At 39.6% G+C, this 13,355-nt stretch overlaps 1 protein-coding gene across 2 annotated transcripts; it reads right to left on the bottom strand.

The window, feature by feature from the left end:
* Positions 1-10,007: 10,007 nt before the first annotated feature.
* Positions 10,008-13,328, bottom strand: LOC143886992 (uncharacterized). Of its 2 annotated transcripts, none has more exons than XM_077391125.1 (2): positions 10,564-13,328; positions 10,008-10,451 (listed from the first exon to the last, which is right to left on the bottom strand). In XM_077391125.1, the coding sequence occupies exons 1-2, from the start codon at positions 13,306-13,308 to the stop codon at positions 10,443-10,445; spliced, it is 2,754 nt and encodes a 917-aa protein (XP_077247240.1). In that variant the 5' UTR covers positions 13,309-13,328; the 3' UTR covers positions 10,008-10,442. The 2 variants fall into 2 exon arrangements, with proteins under 2 accessions (XP_077247240.1, XP_077247241.1); XM_077391126.1 differs by having other exon boundaries at positions 10,009-10,451; positions 10,576-13,328.
* Between the last annotated feature and the right edge of the window lie 27 nt (positions 13,329-13,355).

The raw sequence follows: 13,355 nt of genomic DNA, 5'->3' as shown, positions 1-13,355 counted from the left end.
AGAGGAGGTTTAGCAAGAGAAAGAGACTGGGCAAGTCTCCTATACACAGAGGTAGGATAGAGAAAAAAAACTAGCAAGACTAGGCAAGTCTCCTATATACAAATGAGGGGTATGCTACTTGGACTGAGCAAGTCCCCTAAGGATGGGCTTGGGCTAGCACCTTCATCGCCCCAATATAAGCATTAAAATTGATATAGGCTCCAAACAATTTTTAAAAAAAAGAAAAGGTGAAATTTCCACCCAATATGTAATTCTCTTCAAAAAATGGTCAAAATGCCAAACAAATCATGGGAATGATTCAATATGTGATTTCTGACTTGCTAGCATGCTCATCATATCCCAATACAAGCATTAGAACTATATAGGCTCAAAACAATCTAAAAAAAATGAAATCTCCATTCAACATGTAATTTTCAACAAAAATTGTAAAAAATGCCAAACAAATCATGAGAATGATTCAATATATAATTTAAAACTTGCTACCAAGCTCAAACATCCAAAACAATTATTAAAATTGAATTGAGCTCAAGTTATCCATGATTTTCAAGAAATAGCACAATTATGACATATAATGTGAAAAATGCAACTTTGCACTTACTTTTGGACCCCTCAAACATCAAAACCATAAAAAATACTACTAATCAAAATTGTAGATCTCATCATAAGAAACATTCTCTCAGTTGACCACTTTGTTTGGATCTGGCCAGAAGTGGTCGGAAAATGGCTTCTTCCGATCCATCGCCATTAAAGGACATATTAGTGTTTTAACTGAAAGTTCGGGCTCAGTTTTGACTCTTAAAACATTGCTTCTGGAAAAATTCACTCAAGGACAAAGTATTAGAAAATCTCTTGAATAACATTTTTTCTTTGTATGGCTTCGGACGAAACAGACCTGGAGTAGTCTAAAAATGGCCAACAAGCTGCTGTTGTAGAAATGACATTGTTTTCAGAAAAACTGAAGCTTGCAAGTCGTTTTTGACATATTAAAAAGCATTTATGGAAAACTTTGATCAATAAGGAAGTTTTAGGAAATACTATAACGAACACTTTTCCAGTTCACAGTTTTGAACAATTCTAAGCAGTAGCAGTCCAAAAGTTTCACGACACAGTAATTTCTAATACACAACAAAAACATCAATTAAAGGACATATTAGTGTTTTAACTGAAAGTTCGGGCTCCGTTTTGACACTTAAAACATTGATTCTGGAAAACTTCACACAAGGACAAAGTATTAGAAAATCTCTTGAATAACATTTTTTCTTTGTATGGCTTCGGGCGAAACAGACCTGGAATAGCCTAAAAATGGCCAACAAGCTGCTGTTGCAGAAATGACATTGTTTTTAGAAAAACTGAAGCTTGCAAGTCGTTTTTGACATGTTAAAAAGCATTTATGGAAAAATTTGATCAATAAGAAAGTTTTAGGAAATACTATAACGAACACTTTTCCAGTTCACAGTTTTGAACAATTCTAAGCAGTAGCAGTCCAAAAGTTTCACGACACAGTAATTTCTAATACACTTAACAAAAACATCATTATGGACTGAAAATTTTAAACGGGCATAACTCTCTCGTCTTTTGGCCAAATTTGGGCTGCCATATGTCGAATTGACCGGTTTGACGAGATCTACAAGATTGAGATGTTTAATTTTGAAAATTTTGAGCATTTGAGGTCGAAAAATAAAATAAAAAAAAAAATAAAAATAAAAAATCAGAACTAAGGATCACTATACCTAGGAAACACACATACACATTCAGAGACACATACATCTATTTGTAGACATGCGCATATATATCTGCAAATAAGTACATATCCATATACATCCATTGTATTGACATACCTGATGTAGATAATTCCCTGAGTTCCAGTAGAGCCAAATGAAGGAACTGTAATTGTGCTATTGACGGAAAGATGGTTGGGATTCGACCAGAGTTGTCGAAGTCCACCCGATTGCCGGAGATCGGTGGGATGATCGGCGATGGAGGAGAAAGTGAAGGTGGAGGGAGGAGATGGGATTGAAGTAGAAGATGGTGGTAGGAGAAGAAAATCTCCAAACCCTCTCCCTCTCTCTGTGTTTCTCTCTCTCTCTCTCTCTCTCTCTCTCTTTTTCTCTCTTTTCTTTCTTTCTGTTTCTCTCTTCTTCTTTTTTCTTTCTTTCCTCTTCTTTTTTTTCTTTTTTCCTTTTCTTTTTCTCTCCTCAAACACCTCTCTACACTCTTCTTTTATAGTTGAAAATCTCAGATCTAGATCTGAGATTTTCTCCCAAAATCTCAGATCCAGATCTGAGATTCTCAAAATATCAGATCCAGATCTGAGATTCTCAAAATCTCAGATCCAGATCTGAGTTTTCCCAAAATCTCAGATCCAGATCTGAGATTCCCAAAATATCAGATCTAGATCTGAGATTCTCAAAATCTCAGATCCAGATCTGAGATTCTTAAAATCTCGGATCTAGATCTGAGACTCCCAAAATCTCAGATAAAAAAAAAAAAAAAAAAAAAAAAAAAAAAAAAAAAAAAAAAACGAAAATGATAATAATAATAATAATAATAATAATAAATGATATATATGCCTCCCTTTTCCATGGACAACCACCTTTAAGATGATTCACCCCCCTTTTTAGATTACACTATGTAGATTACACTATGCTTCCTACATTGCTCGTCTTATTTGACAAATCGGCTTGGATTTTGATGAAATTTGGCGGGGGCCTTGGTGAGACCCTACCCTAATTCGCAATGTAATTTGAGATCTTAGCTTAGTGATTGGATGGGGTTTTGCTTGAACACCGCAAGCTTGGGTCTGGTCAAAATGGGGTGTCTACAGATGCCCCTCTTTGGCAGAGCGTGCTTGTCACGCGAATGGCAAAGCTGAACAGACGACACATTTTGACTGACCCGAAAGCAAAGCAAATTTTTGGGTTTTCAGTTTTAAAATGATATTCACAAAGATAAAACTCTACCAACAATAGGAGATAGCCTCTCACCGACTCTTAACTCGGCAACTAAGACATCTCAAAGAGATAGTCTCTCCCTAATACTCATGACTCAACTATCTAAACTAGTTAACAAAGAGGAACGAGCAATTTTTTAAAAACACAAACATTTTTATTTATTTTTATATATCAGGCTAAGCCAAAGTAAACATATCAAATGCTCAAAGAGCACAAACCAAACAAACAAACCAATCACTCCAATTACTCAAAGAGCTTTCATTTTTTTTTTTTATATCAACCACGTTGCAATTTGTCTAAGACAAGCACAAACTCAAAGAGTTTTTCCTTTTTAGAAAACCTGCAAAAATAGGCCAAAGACCAATGAATCAAAACTCGTCCAAAACAAGTGCAAAACCAAATACTCAAAGAGTAAAAAAAAAAAAAAAAAAAAAAAAAAAAAAAAAAAATATATATATATATATATATATATATATATATATTTTTTTTTAAAATCATGCCGATCAGTCAAAGACTCGACCAATTATAGGGTGTTCGAATATTTGAGCTAAACTCAAACTTCTAATCCCGAGGCGAGACTAAGTCTCAAGCCTGGCGATAGATATATAGATCATTGCTGAAAATAAATCTGTTTAACTATCAGAGTAATTCTCACTCCTCTCTTTCAAGGTAGCGAATCACTCTAGGTTACGCGGTTCTGCTAAACAGTTCCACATAAACCCAAATTCGTAGGTCCTGCTAAACAGTCCCCTACAAACCTCTTCGCAGATACACATGACTCCTAACACGTTAGGAAGCTGCACATTGTGGAACGATGATTAGGTAAGTCACTACTTGACATTACATTACTAATCATCGGAGTACTCGAATATTTGAGCTAAACTCAAACTTCTAATACCCAAGGCGAGACTAAGTCTCAAGCCTAACGATAGTTATACAGATCATTGCTGAAAATAAATCTGTTTAACTATCCGAGTAATTCTAACTCCTCTCTTTCAAGGTAGCGAATCACTCCGGATCACATGGTTCTGCTAAACAGTTCCACGTAAATCCAAATTCGCAGGTTCTGCTAAACAGTTCCCTACAAACTTCTTCGCAGATACACATGACTCCTAACACGTTAGGAAGCTGCACATTGCGGAACGATGATTAGGTAAGTCATTACTTGACATTACACTACTAATCATCAGGGTACTAAGTATCCGGGCGAAGACCAATCTGCGTAACGCCGGATCGGAAATATTTTCCTTAAAAAAAATGATCGAAGAAAAGACCAAACCGTGTAACACAGGTTCAGTGAGTTTCTCCATTAAAAATCTTTCAAAAAGACCAAACCGCGTAACGCAGGTTCGGTATTTTCAAACTCTATTAAAATCTTTCAAAAAGACCAAACCGCGTAACGCAGGTTTGAGAATTTCAAACTTTGTTAAAATCTTTCAAAAAGACCAAACCGCGTAACGCAGGTTTGGTAATTTCAAACTCTGTTAAAATCTTTCAAAAAAGACCAAACCGCGTAACGCAGGTTTGGTAATTTCGAACTCCAATAAAATCTCGTCGATCAGTCTAAAACTTTCTCGACCACTTATTAGGGTACTCGAATATTCGAGCTAAACTCAAACTTCTAATACCCAAGGCGAGACTAAGTCTCAAGCCTAACGATAGTTATACAGATCATTGCTGAAAATAAATCTGTTTAACTATCCGAGTAATTCTAACTCCTCTCTTTCAAGGTAGCGAATCACTCCGGATTACATGGTTCTGCTAAACAGTTCCACATAAATCCAAATTCGCAGGTTCTGCTAAACAGTCCCCTACAAACCTCTTCGCAGATACACATGACTCCTAACACGTTAGGAAGCTGCACATTGCGGAACGATGATTAGGTAAGTCACTATTTGACATTACAATACTAATCATCAGGGTATTAAATACCCGGGAGAAGGAAAAAGACCAATCCGTGTAACACAGAATCAACGATTTTTCCCCAATTAAAACCTTTCAAAATGAGCGAAGAAAAGACCAAACCGTGTAACGCAGGTTCGGTGATTCCCCCTAAAAAATTTTTCAAAATGATTGAAGAAAAGAACAAACTGTGTAACACAGGTTCGGAGAAAGACCAGATCGTGGAATACGGAATCTGTTAAGTTTTATCTTTATTAAAAATCTTTCAAAACTCGAGTAACTTGAGAGAATTTTTGAAGGTCAAACACCTTTTTTTTTTTTTTTTTTTTGAGCGAATTCTCTGGAGTGAAAAAAAAGATGCAAAGCATTTTACTGAAATTTGAAAATCTCTGTAGTGAATTCTAGATTCCACTGGGATAAAGATTTTTCAAAGAAATTCAACTCCAAAGGAAAATAACCTGACTAAGAAGCTCAATATAAAGAGTGTTCGAACTTCTTTAGTCTCTATTTTATAAAAATATTTATTTCAAATCTCAATGATTACTTGACATCTTTTATGACATAAGTCATAAAAGATGCCCCTAGTATGATTACTTCCATGACAAAATTCATTAGAGAGCAAAAAAAAGGGAATGGGCCAAAGGCTGAACATTTGAGATTACAACAAATTTTTCTGATAAACACCTGGGTTTACAAGGTTTTTCATAGGCACCAGAAACTTGTTACACCCGAAATTTTTTCATCTTTGCCATCTGCTGATATCGAAACTGAGCTGAAAGCTTGCCGACATATGAACATTGCTCTGCTTTACATTATCCACAGGAACCACAAATTCTCTGCTTCTCTAAGCTTCTGAGTCTTTATCACCCCGGCTTTGGGAAGAATACTGACTAAACAGGACTCTGGAAATTGACTTTGAGTCGACAACAAACTAACTTTGACAGACAATGATTAAAGACTTTGACGAGTTTTAAATAAGACTTTAAAAGAGACTGAATCTGCTTCTGAAACTGATAAACATTTTTAAAAATGGTTAAAAGTCCACCACTCTTAGGGCCTTTTTTTTGTTTTTAAAATATCATGTTTAAAGATGTTTCAACCTCTTTTCAAGATCTCCATCATGGTTATTATACCTTCAGATTACTTAGTTTCAATTTCCTGACTCAAAGAGTAACCAAAGAAGCTCTGATGGCACTTATTCAGACATTAAAGAAGAGCCAAAGAGAAAAAGAGAAGTTCAACTGGCTTTCAGATAGCTCTGTCCTTCATGAAGTCTTGCCGTGACCAAATCGCTCTTTTGGGTTTTCGATTTAGCGGACCGCGTGCCTTAATTTTTGCCTGGACTGTCTGCCCTTGCAGATTTTCCATCCAGCAGGCTCAATGCCCTTATTTTTGCCTAAATTGTCCTTTCAGGTTTTCAACTTAGCGGGTCTAAGACTCCATCATTTTTTTTTTTTTCGCTTCTCTTTTCGATTTCTCTACAAATCTGGGTCTAAATACACCAGGAGGACTTTCAGGTAGGCTTAGGTTCAAAAAGGCAGAATACCTAAGGTTCTAAGGATTTGGACCGAATCTGGTCTAGCCAGACTACCTACGTATCCCTGAAGAAATGGGAATCAGATCCGCGTAGTTCGCCCCATTTGGCTTTGTGAAAGACGTGACCGAACCCGAATTAATCAGGCTACCTACGTACCCTTAAAAAGGGATCAGGTCATAACGTAGTTCAAACTACTTTCTTTTCTTTTCTTTTTTTTTTATATATATAAAAAAAAATGCCCCTAGTTTGGGTTCATCAAAGAAACAAATTGTTTTATAGGCCCAAAGGGTTTGCAAAACGGTTTAAAACATTTAGGCTGCTGACTTAAAGCTCAGGTCGATCAAAGACGGCCTCCTGGTGTACTTAAGCATAATACTTTTTTAACTGATCCAGGTTTGTAGGTTCATTTAATTTTTCTCCATTTTCATTGAGGAGTCTTACGGCTTTTCCAGGCAAGACTTCATCAACGATGTAAGGACCAGACCAGTTTGGCCTGAATTTACCTCGAGGATCAAATACCGGTGCCCTGTAGGACTTTAAAACAAGATCTCCAGGCTTCAGATCTCGAACACGAACTTTCTTATTAAAAGCTCTCTCGATTCGCCTCTGATATCCCTGAATATGGTACAAGGCTCTCAACCTCTTCTCGTCTATCATATGCAGCTCATCATGTCTGGCTCTGGCCCAATCAGACTCTGGCAAGTCAGCTTCCATCATCACTCTCAAAGAGGGAATCCTTACCTCAACGGGGAGGACTGCTTCCATTCCGTACACCAAAGAATATGGAGTTACACCTGTTGAAGATCTGATCGATGTCCGATAAGCCCATAAGGCATATGGAAGCTTATTCGACCAGTCCTTATAAGTCTCAGTCATCTTGCTAATAATGACTTTAACATTCTTATTTGCTGCCTCTACAGCTCCGTTTGTTTGAGGTCTGTAAGGAGATGACTTGTGATGTCTTATTTTAAATTCTTCACATAGGTGTAACACCTCTTTCTTGAAATGCGACCCATTATCTGAAATCAGCTCGTGAGGCACTCCATATCTGCAAATAATGTTGGCACGGATGAACTTCGCAACTGTGTTCGATGTTATGGAAGCATACGAAGCGGCTTCAATCCATTTCGTAAAGTAATCAATTGCGACTAGAATATACTCATGCCCGCTCGAAGATTTCGGATAAACCTTCCCAATTATATCAATTCCCCAGACTGAAAACGGCCATGGAGAAGTCATAGAGTGCAACTCCGAAGGAGGAACATGAATAAGATTTGCATAGATTTGACACTTATGGCATTTCTTCACAAATGCGAAGCAATCTGCTTCCATTGTGGGCCAATAGAATCCAAGCCTCAAAATCTTTCTAGACAACATCTTGCCATTCATATGAGGTCCACAAACTCCCTCATGGGTCTGCTCAATAAGCTCTGCGGCTTTGTCTTCATCAACACAGAGAAGCTGTATGCCATCAAATGACCTTCTGTACAGCTCTTCACCACAAATAACGAAGTTGGCAACCAACTTCTGAAGAGTCTTCCTCTCTTTGCTTGAAGCTTCTGGAGGATGCCCTTTACCAGCAATAAAATTCTTGATATCTATATACCATGGCTTCCCATCTGGACACCTGGCTAAAATCTCTATTGCATTCACATGCGAAGGGGCCCACTGAAGTCTGACAACTAGCGGCTGAACCTCCATTGATATAGAAATGTCTAACATCGAGGCCAAAGTAGCCAAAGCGTCAGCAAAATGATTTCTGGTCCTTGACAAGTGAGTGAACGTAATGCTCTTGAACTTTCTGACCAAAGATTCCAAATAAGTGTTATAAGGGATCAATTTATCTTCTCGAGTTTTCCATTGCCCATTAATCTGGCAAATGATCAAGATAGAATCCCCAAACACATCAATATCTTGAATTTCCAAAGCTAAGGCTGCCTCTAACCCGGCGATGCAAGCTTCATACTCGGCCATATTGTTCGTACATTCAAACTGTAGCTTGATAGAAACAGGAATATACTCTTTCCGAGGGGATATAAGCACAGCTCCTACTCCTTGTCCTCGACTGTTTACAGCTCCATCAAAATACATAAGCCACTTAGTACTTGACGCTTCTTCTTCAATATCCATTATCTCTTCGTCAGGAAATTCTGCCTTCAGAAAAGCATTCTCTTCAACGGGTGCATCAGCCAACTGTTCAGCAACGACACGCCCTTTAATTGATTTCTGAGTGACATAGGTGATGTCAAACTCAGACAATAACAACAACCATCTTGCGGTTCTTCCTGTAAGGGCGGGCTTCTCAAACAAGTATTTTAGCGGATCCATCCGTGAAAGCAAAAAGATCTTGCTCGAAAGCAAATAATGTCTAAGCCGCTGGGTAGCCCAAACTAATGCTAGACATGTCTTTTCCAAAACTGTGTACTTTAACTCGTATTCCAGCATCTTCTTACTGATGTAGTAAATGGGCTTCTCCCGTTTAGACTCTGAATCTTGCTGAGCAAGCATGCAACCCATCGCTGTATCTGTGATAGACAAGTACAACAATAATGGCTGGCCTGGTGTAACTGGCGATAGGACAGGGGGCAAGGATAGACACTGCTTAACCTTTTCAAATGCCTCCTGACATTCTTCATTCCACTTCTTCGAGGAATTCTTTTTCAAAAGCTTGAAAATGGGTTCACACGTCATCGTCAGATGTGATATGAACCGTCTCAGATACTGAACTTTGCCAAGGAAACCTCGGATCTGCCTTTCTGTCTTCGGCGGCTGCATTTCTTGAATTGCCTTAATCTTTTGCGGGTCTACTTCAATCCCTCTTTCACTGACCATAAACCCTAAGAGCTTTCCTGATGTAACACCAAAGACGCACTTACTCGGATTTAGGCGAAGCTGATACTTCCTGATCCGTTCAAAGAACCTTCTCAGGGCAACAGTGTGCTCAGGTCGAGTCTTGCCTTTCACAATCATGTCATCAACATATACCTCGATCTCTTTATGGATCATATCATGTAAAAGAGTTGTAGCAGCCCTCTGATATGTAGCACCTGCATTTTTCAAACCAAACGGCATCACCCTGTAGCAGTATGTACCCCACTGAGTAATGAACGCTGTCTTCATCATGTCCTCGGGCGCCATCTTAATCTGATTGTAGCCTGAGAAACCATCCATAAAGGATAGAAGAGCATGACCAGCTGTATTATCAACCAGGAGATCAATATTGGGAAGAGGAAAGTCATCCTTAGGACTTGCCTTGTTCAGGTCTCGAAAATCGACACACATTCGAACTTTCCCGTCCTTTTTGGGCACCGGTACAATGTTTGCAAGCCATTCTGGGTATTCAACTACTTGAATGAATTTTACCTCCAACAGCTTCTTAACTTCTTCATAAACTTTCAACTCCCATTCAGTTTTGAGTTTTCGGAGCTTTTGCTTCTTTGGCTTAATACCAGGGATTAAGGGTAAGCGATGTTGAACAATTTCTTCACTTAACCCTGGCATGTCATCATATGACCAAGCAAAAACTTCCTTGAACTCTTTAAGTAAGGCGATTAATTCCTTGCGTTCTTCAGGAGATAAAGTTTTACCAATTCGAATCTCCTGAATCAAGGTTTCGTCACCTATATTCACGGTTTCAATTTCCTCTTCGAGTGGTTTTGCTCGGCGATTCTCATCCTGTTGAATCATGTATTTGATTTCAGGAGGAGTGTCGTCGGCATCCTCATCAGAGGGGGAGTCTTGATTGTTATTATTAAGATTATCAAATTCTGAAGCAGAAACAGTAGAAATAAAAGTAGAGACAGGAATGTACTCAGAAGAATTTTTTATTTCATTGAATGCTGAATCAAGTACATGAAATGATGAATCACCCACATCGGGCTTTACAATAGACTCTTGAAACAAATTTACGGACTCAACGAACATATTGACATTTATGTCAATTGACTCTGAACTATGTATGGAAATAATATCTGAATCAACGATAGAGGCAGCATCTGACTTGATCCCTCTGGAAGAAGAGGAATCATCATCGACTTCAGGAGACTCGACATTTATATTACCTGCATCAAAAGAATTATTAGAATAAACAGACTCTGAATCAAACTTAAAGACTGACGGGTACTTATGGACAACTGACTCTTTTGGAGGGACACGACTGTTTAGGAAAGTAACCTGAGGTATGACCTGAAAAGTCCAATTGGTCAATGGTTCTTCTGCCGGGATGATTAAATGGGTAGGGTTCAAAATTGAAATCCTCTGGTCGATCACAGCAATAGTCTGTGAATCTTCAAGAAACAATGAACTCAGAAGGCTCGACTCTACATGCTCTGCCCAATCAGCTTCTGACTCAACTTCTGAAATCTGCAGACCAGTCTGCTTGTCTTCCAACTGCAAATCGAAGAAAATTTCAAAGCCTGGCAACCTTTGCCCTGAACTCTCATCCAGCCAAGTCTCGGCAAAACCACAAAAAGGGACATCAGCACCTTCTTTCCTAAACCGGCCGTTCATCGTCAAACTAATCGGCGCCATTGGTAATTCTAACCCTCTGCGGCGACATTCAGCCCATTTCATCATCAGCAACCTCATTTCTTTAATTTCCTTCTTTGAGGGCTTGTACCCTAGCCCAAACAGACCATTGAAGGATTCGAACTCAGGGAATTCGGTCAAACCCTGATGGTATTTCCCCAGCCCTGCACCTGGCATGTATCCCTGTCGACGAACCATCCGAACGACATTCGAGTTTGTACTGGTCAGGAAACAAATTTCCTCATTCATAGCTTCTTTAAAGGTGATGGTAGCCACCTCTAGTGAAAATCCAGTTAAACTAACATCCTCAGACTTCTCCATTGTCAGGTCCTGAGTAATCAGTCCTACTTCCAGGTCCGGGTCTCCCTTTACGGTTACCACTCCGTTTTTACGAAGAAATTTCAGCTTTTGGTGAAGAGAGGAAGGAACAACCCCGAACTTGTGCAACCAGGGGCGCCCAAGTAACAGCAAAAATGAGGCTTTGATGTCCAAAACCTGGAATTCTATTTCGAAGTCTTCTCCTCCGATTTGTATCTCAGTTACTAGGGTTCCGATCACATCTCGGCGAGTACCATCGTATGCCAGAATACCCTGTTCAGATGGGATGAAATCCGCAGGACCAAATCCAAGAGTTGTTGCAGTACTCAACGGGCATACATTCAGAGCAGAGCCATTATCAACCAACACCTCTGGTACTCTTTTCTTATTGCAAACAACAGTGATTTTCAGAGATTTTGTGTGGTCTCGACCCTCAGAAGGCAAATCATCATCAGTAAAAGACAAGGTCTTAGACACTCTCGTCATGGCAACCAAGCTCACCAATTCATCAGGAGTGGTGTCTACAGAGACTTGTGCCGAGTTGAGTTCTCGAAGAACTAACTTCCTGTGCCTGGACGAAGCCATGAGTAAGCCCCATACAGAAATATTGGCCTGAGTCTTTTTCAGCTGCTTCAGCAAACTCTCTTCTTCTTCATCTGCGCTGACCTTGTTCTGCCTCAGATTCTCTGCATTTCTTGCAACTTCTGCAGGATTTTCTACACATAATTCTTGAGGTTTGAATACACGCCCACCGCGGGTCATGTGACGCATCTCGTCACAATGGTTATCCAACAACAATAACTCATCTTCTTCAAAGTCCTCAGCCCTTAAGACATAAGGAGCTGCCCTTGCATTTCCGACACTGTCAGTCTGAAATACACAAGGCTGGGATGATGATGACTCAGCAACTTCGTCATCAACGAAGGAAATCACATAACGTTCTCTCCTTTCTACTGCCTCCAGCTCCCTATCATCAAACTTCATGACATAGGTTTTTTCTGTTGTAATGGCACAAATGAGGTTTGCTGGATCAAGCAGAGGGTCGTCAGTAAAGATGGCGTTGGTAGTAGGAGGAGGCATGGCATGATGGTTAGGAAGTGGGTTTTGAGTGACGTTTGGTCTCTCCACTGCCAACTCATTTTTGTCAATCATGTTTTGGATGGCATGCTTCAAGGCTAAACAATTCTCAGTCAAATGCCCTGGACCTCTGTGATATTCACAGTACTGATCCGTCTTCCAGAATGTGGGTAAGGGATTGGGTGGAGGTTTGATATCTGGGAGCCGGATCTTCCTGTCTTTCATAAGCCTTTTGAATATTATTATTATCGGATATGGAAGAGGATCAAACTTTCTGTCATATGCAATTCTCCTTGGAGCAGTCTCTGCAGCAACTCTGGCCACAGGCCTGGTATAACTGACAGCATGAATTTCTTTGGACTGGACCATAGGTCTTTTCCCGTCTCGGATTTCAGAAGAAACCTTGGCTCTCAAGCCTTTTGTTATGGCATCTTCTGTCTGAGTACCCGTCTTGATTAAATGGTCAAAGCTCGGGTAATGCTGAGGAGCAAGAAAATGAAAATACGTGGGAGACAAACTCTTCAGAACCAGCTTTATCTGCTCTGATTCAGTCATTTTCTGGCTTAGCTGAGCAGATTTGCGTCTCCAGCGCCTGATAAAGAAAGTGAAGGTCTCTTGAGGACCTTGCTTTAGCTGTTTTAGGTCTCTCTTCGTGACCTCAATACCCTCTTCCATTGAGAATTGCTCTATCAGTTTCTCCGAAATATCTTCCAGGGTTCTCACCTCCTCGGGCTTTAACCTTAGAAACCACTTCTTTGCGATCCCAATCAAAGAAATCGGGAATAATTGGGCCATCTGCTCACGGCTCAGACCATACTGCTGGGACAAAATGATAAACCACCTCATGTGGTTACGCGGACACCCGGTTCCGTCATATTTGTCATAATCAGGAGCTTTGAAGTTGGGCGGTAAAGAAACTGTTGAAGATAGTATTAATTCAGATACGTCAAATTTCTTGGGTCCCTGGACTCTCATCTGCTCCATCTCATGAGCCATCTTGCTGAACTTTTCAGACATTTCCTTCTCAAATTTTTCAAATTTTT

Source organism: Tasmannia lanceolata, unplaced genomic scaffold (genome assembly GCF_043159265.1).
Source record: "Tasmannia lanceolata isolate RefF3 unplaced genomic scaffold, GAP_Taslan_0.1 ptg000012l, whole genome shotgun sequence".
NCBI lineage: Eukaryota > Viridiplantae > Streptophyta > Magnoliopsida > Canellales > Winteraceae > Tasmannia > Tasmannia lanceolata.
Note: the sequence above shows the minus strand (reverse complement) of the source record. Positions and strands in the feature narration are given on the sequence as shown.

Coding starts and splice junctions, on each gene's coding strand:
- LOC143886992 (XM_077391125.1), bottom strand. CDS start 13,308: ATGGCTCATGAGATGGAGCAGATGAGAGTCCAGGGACCCAAGAAATTT.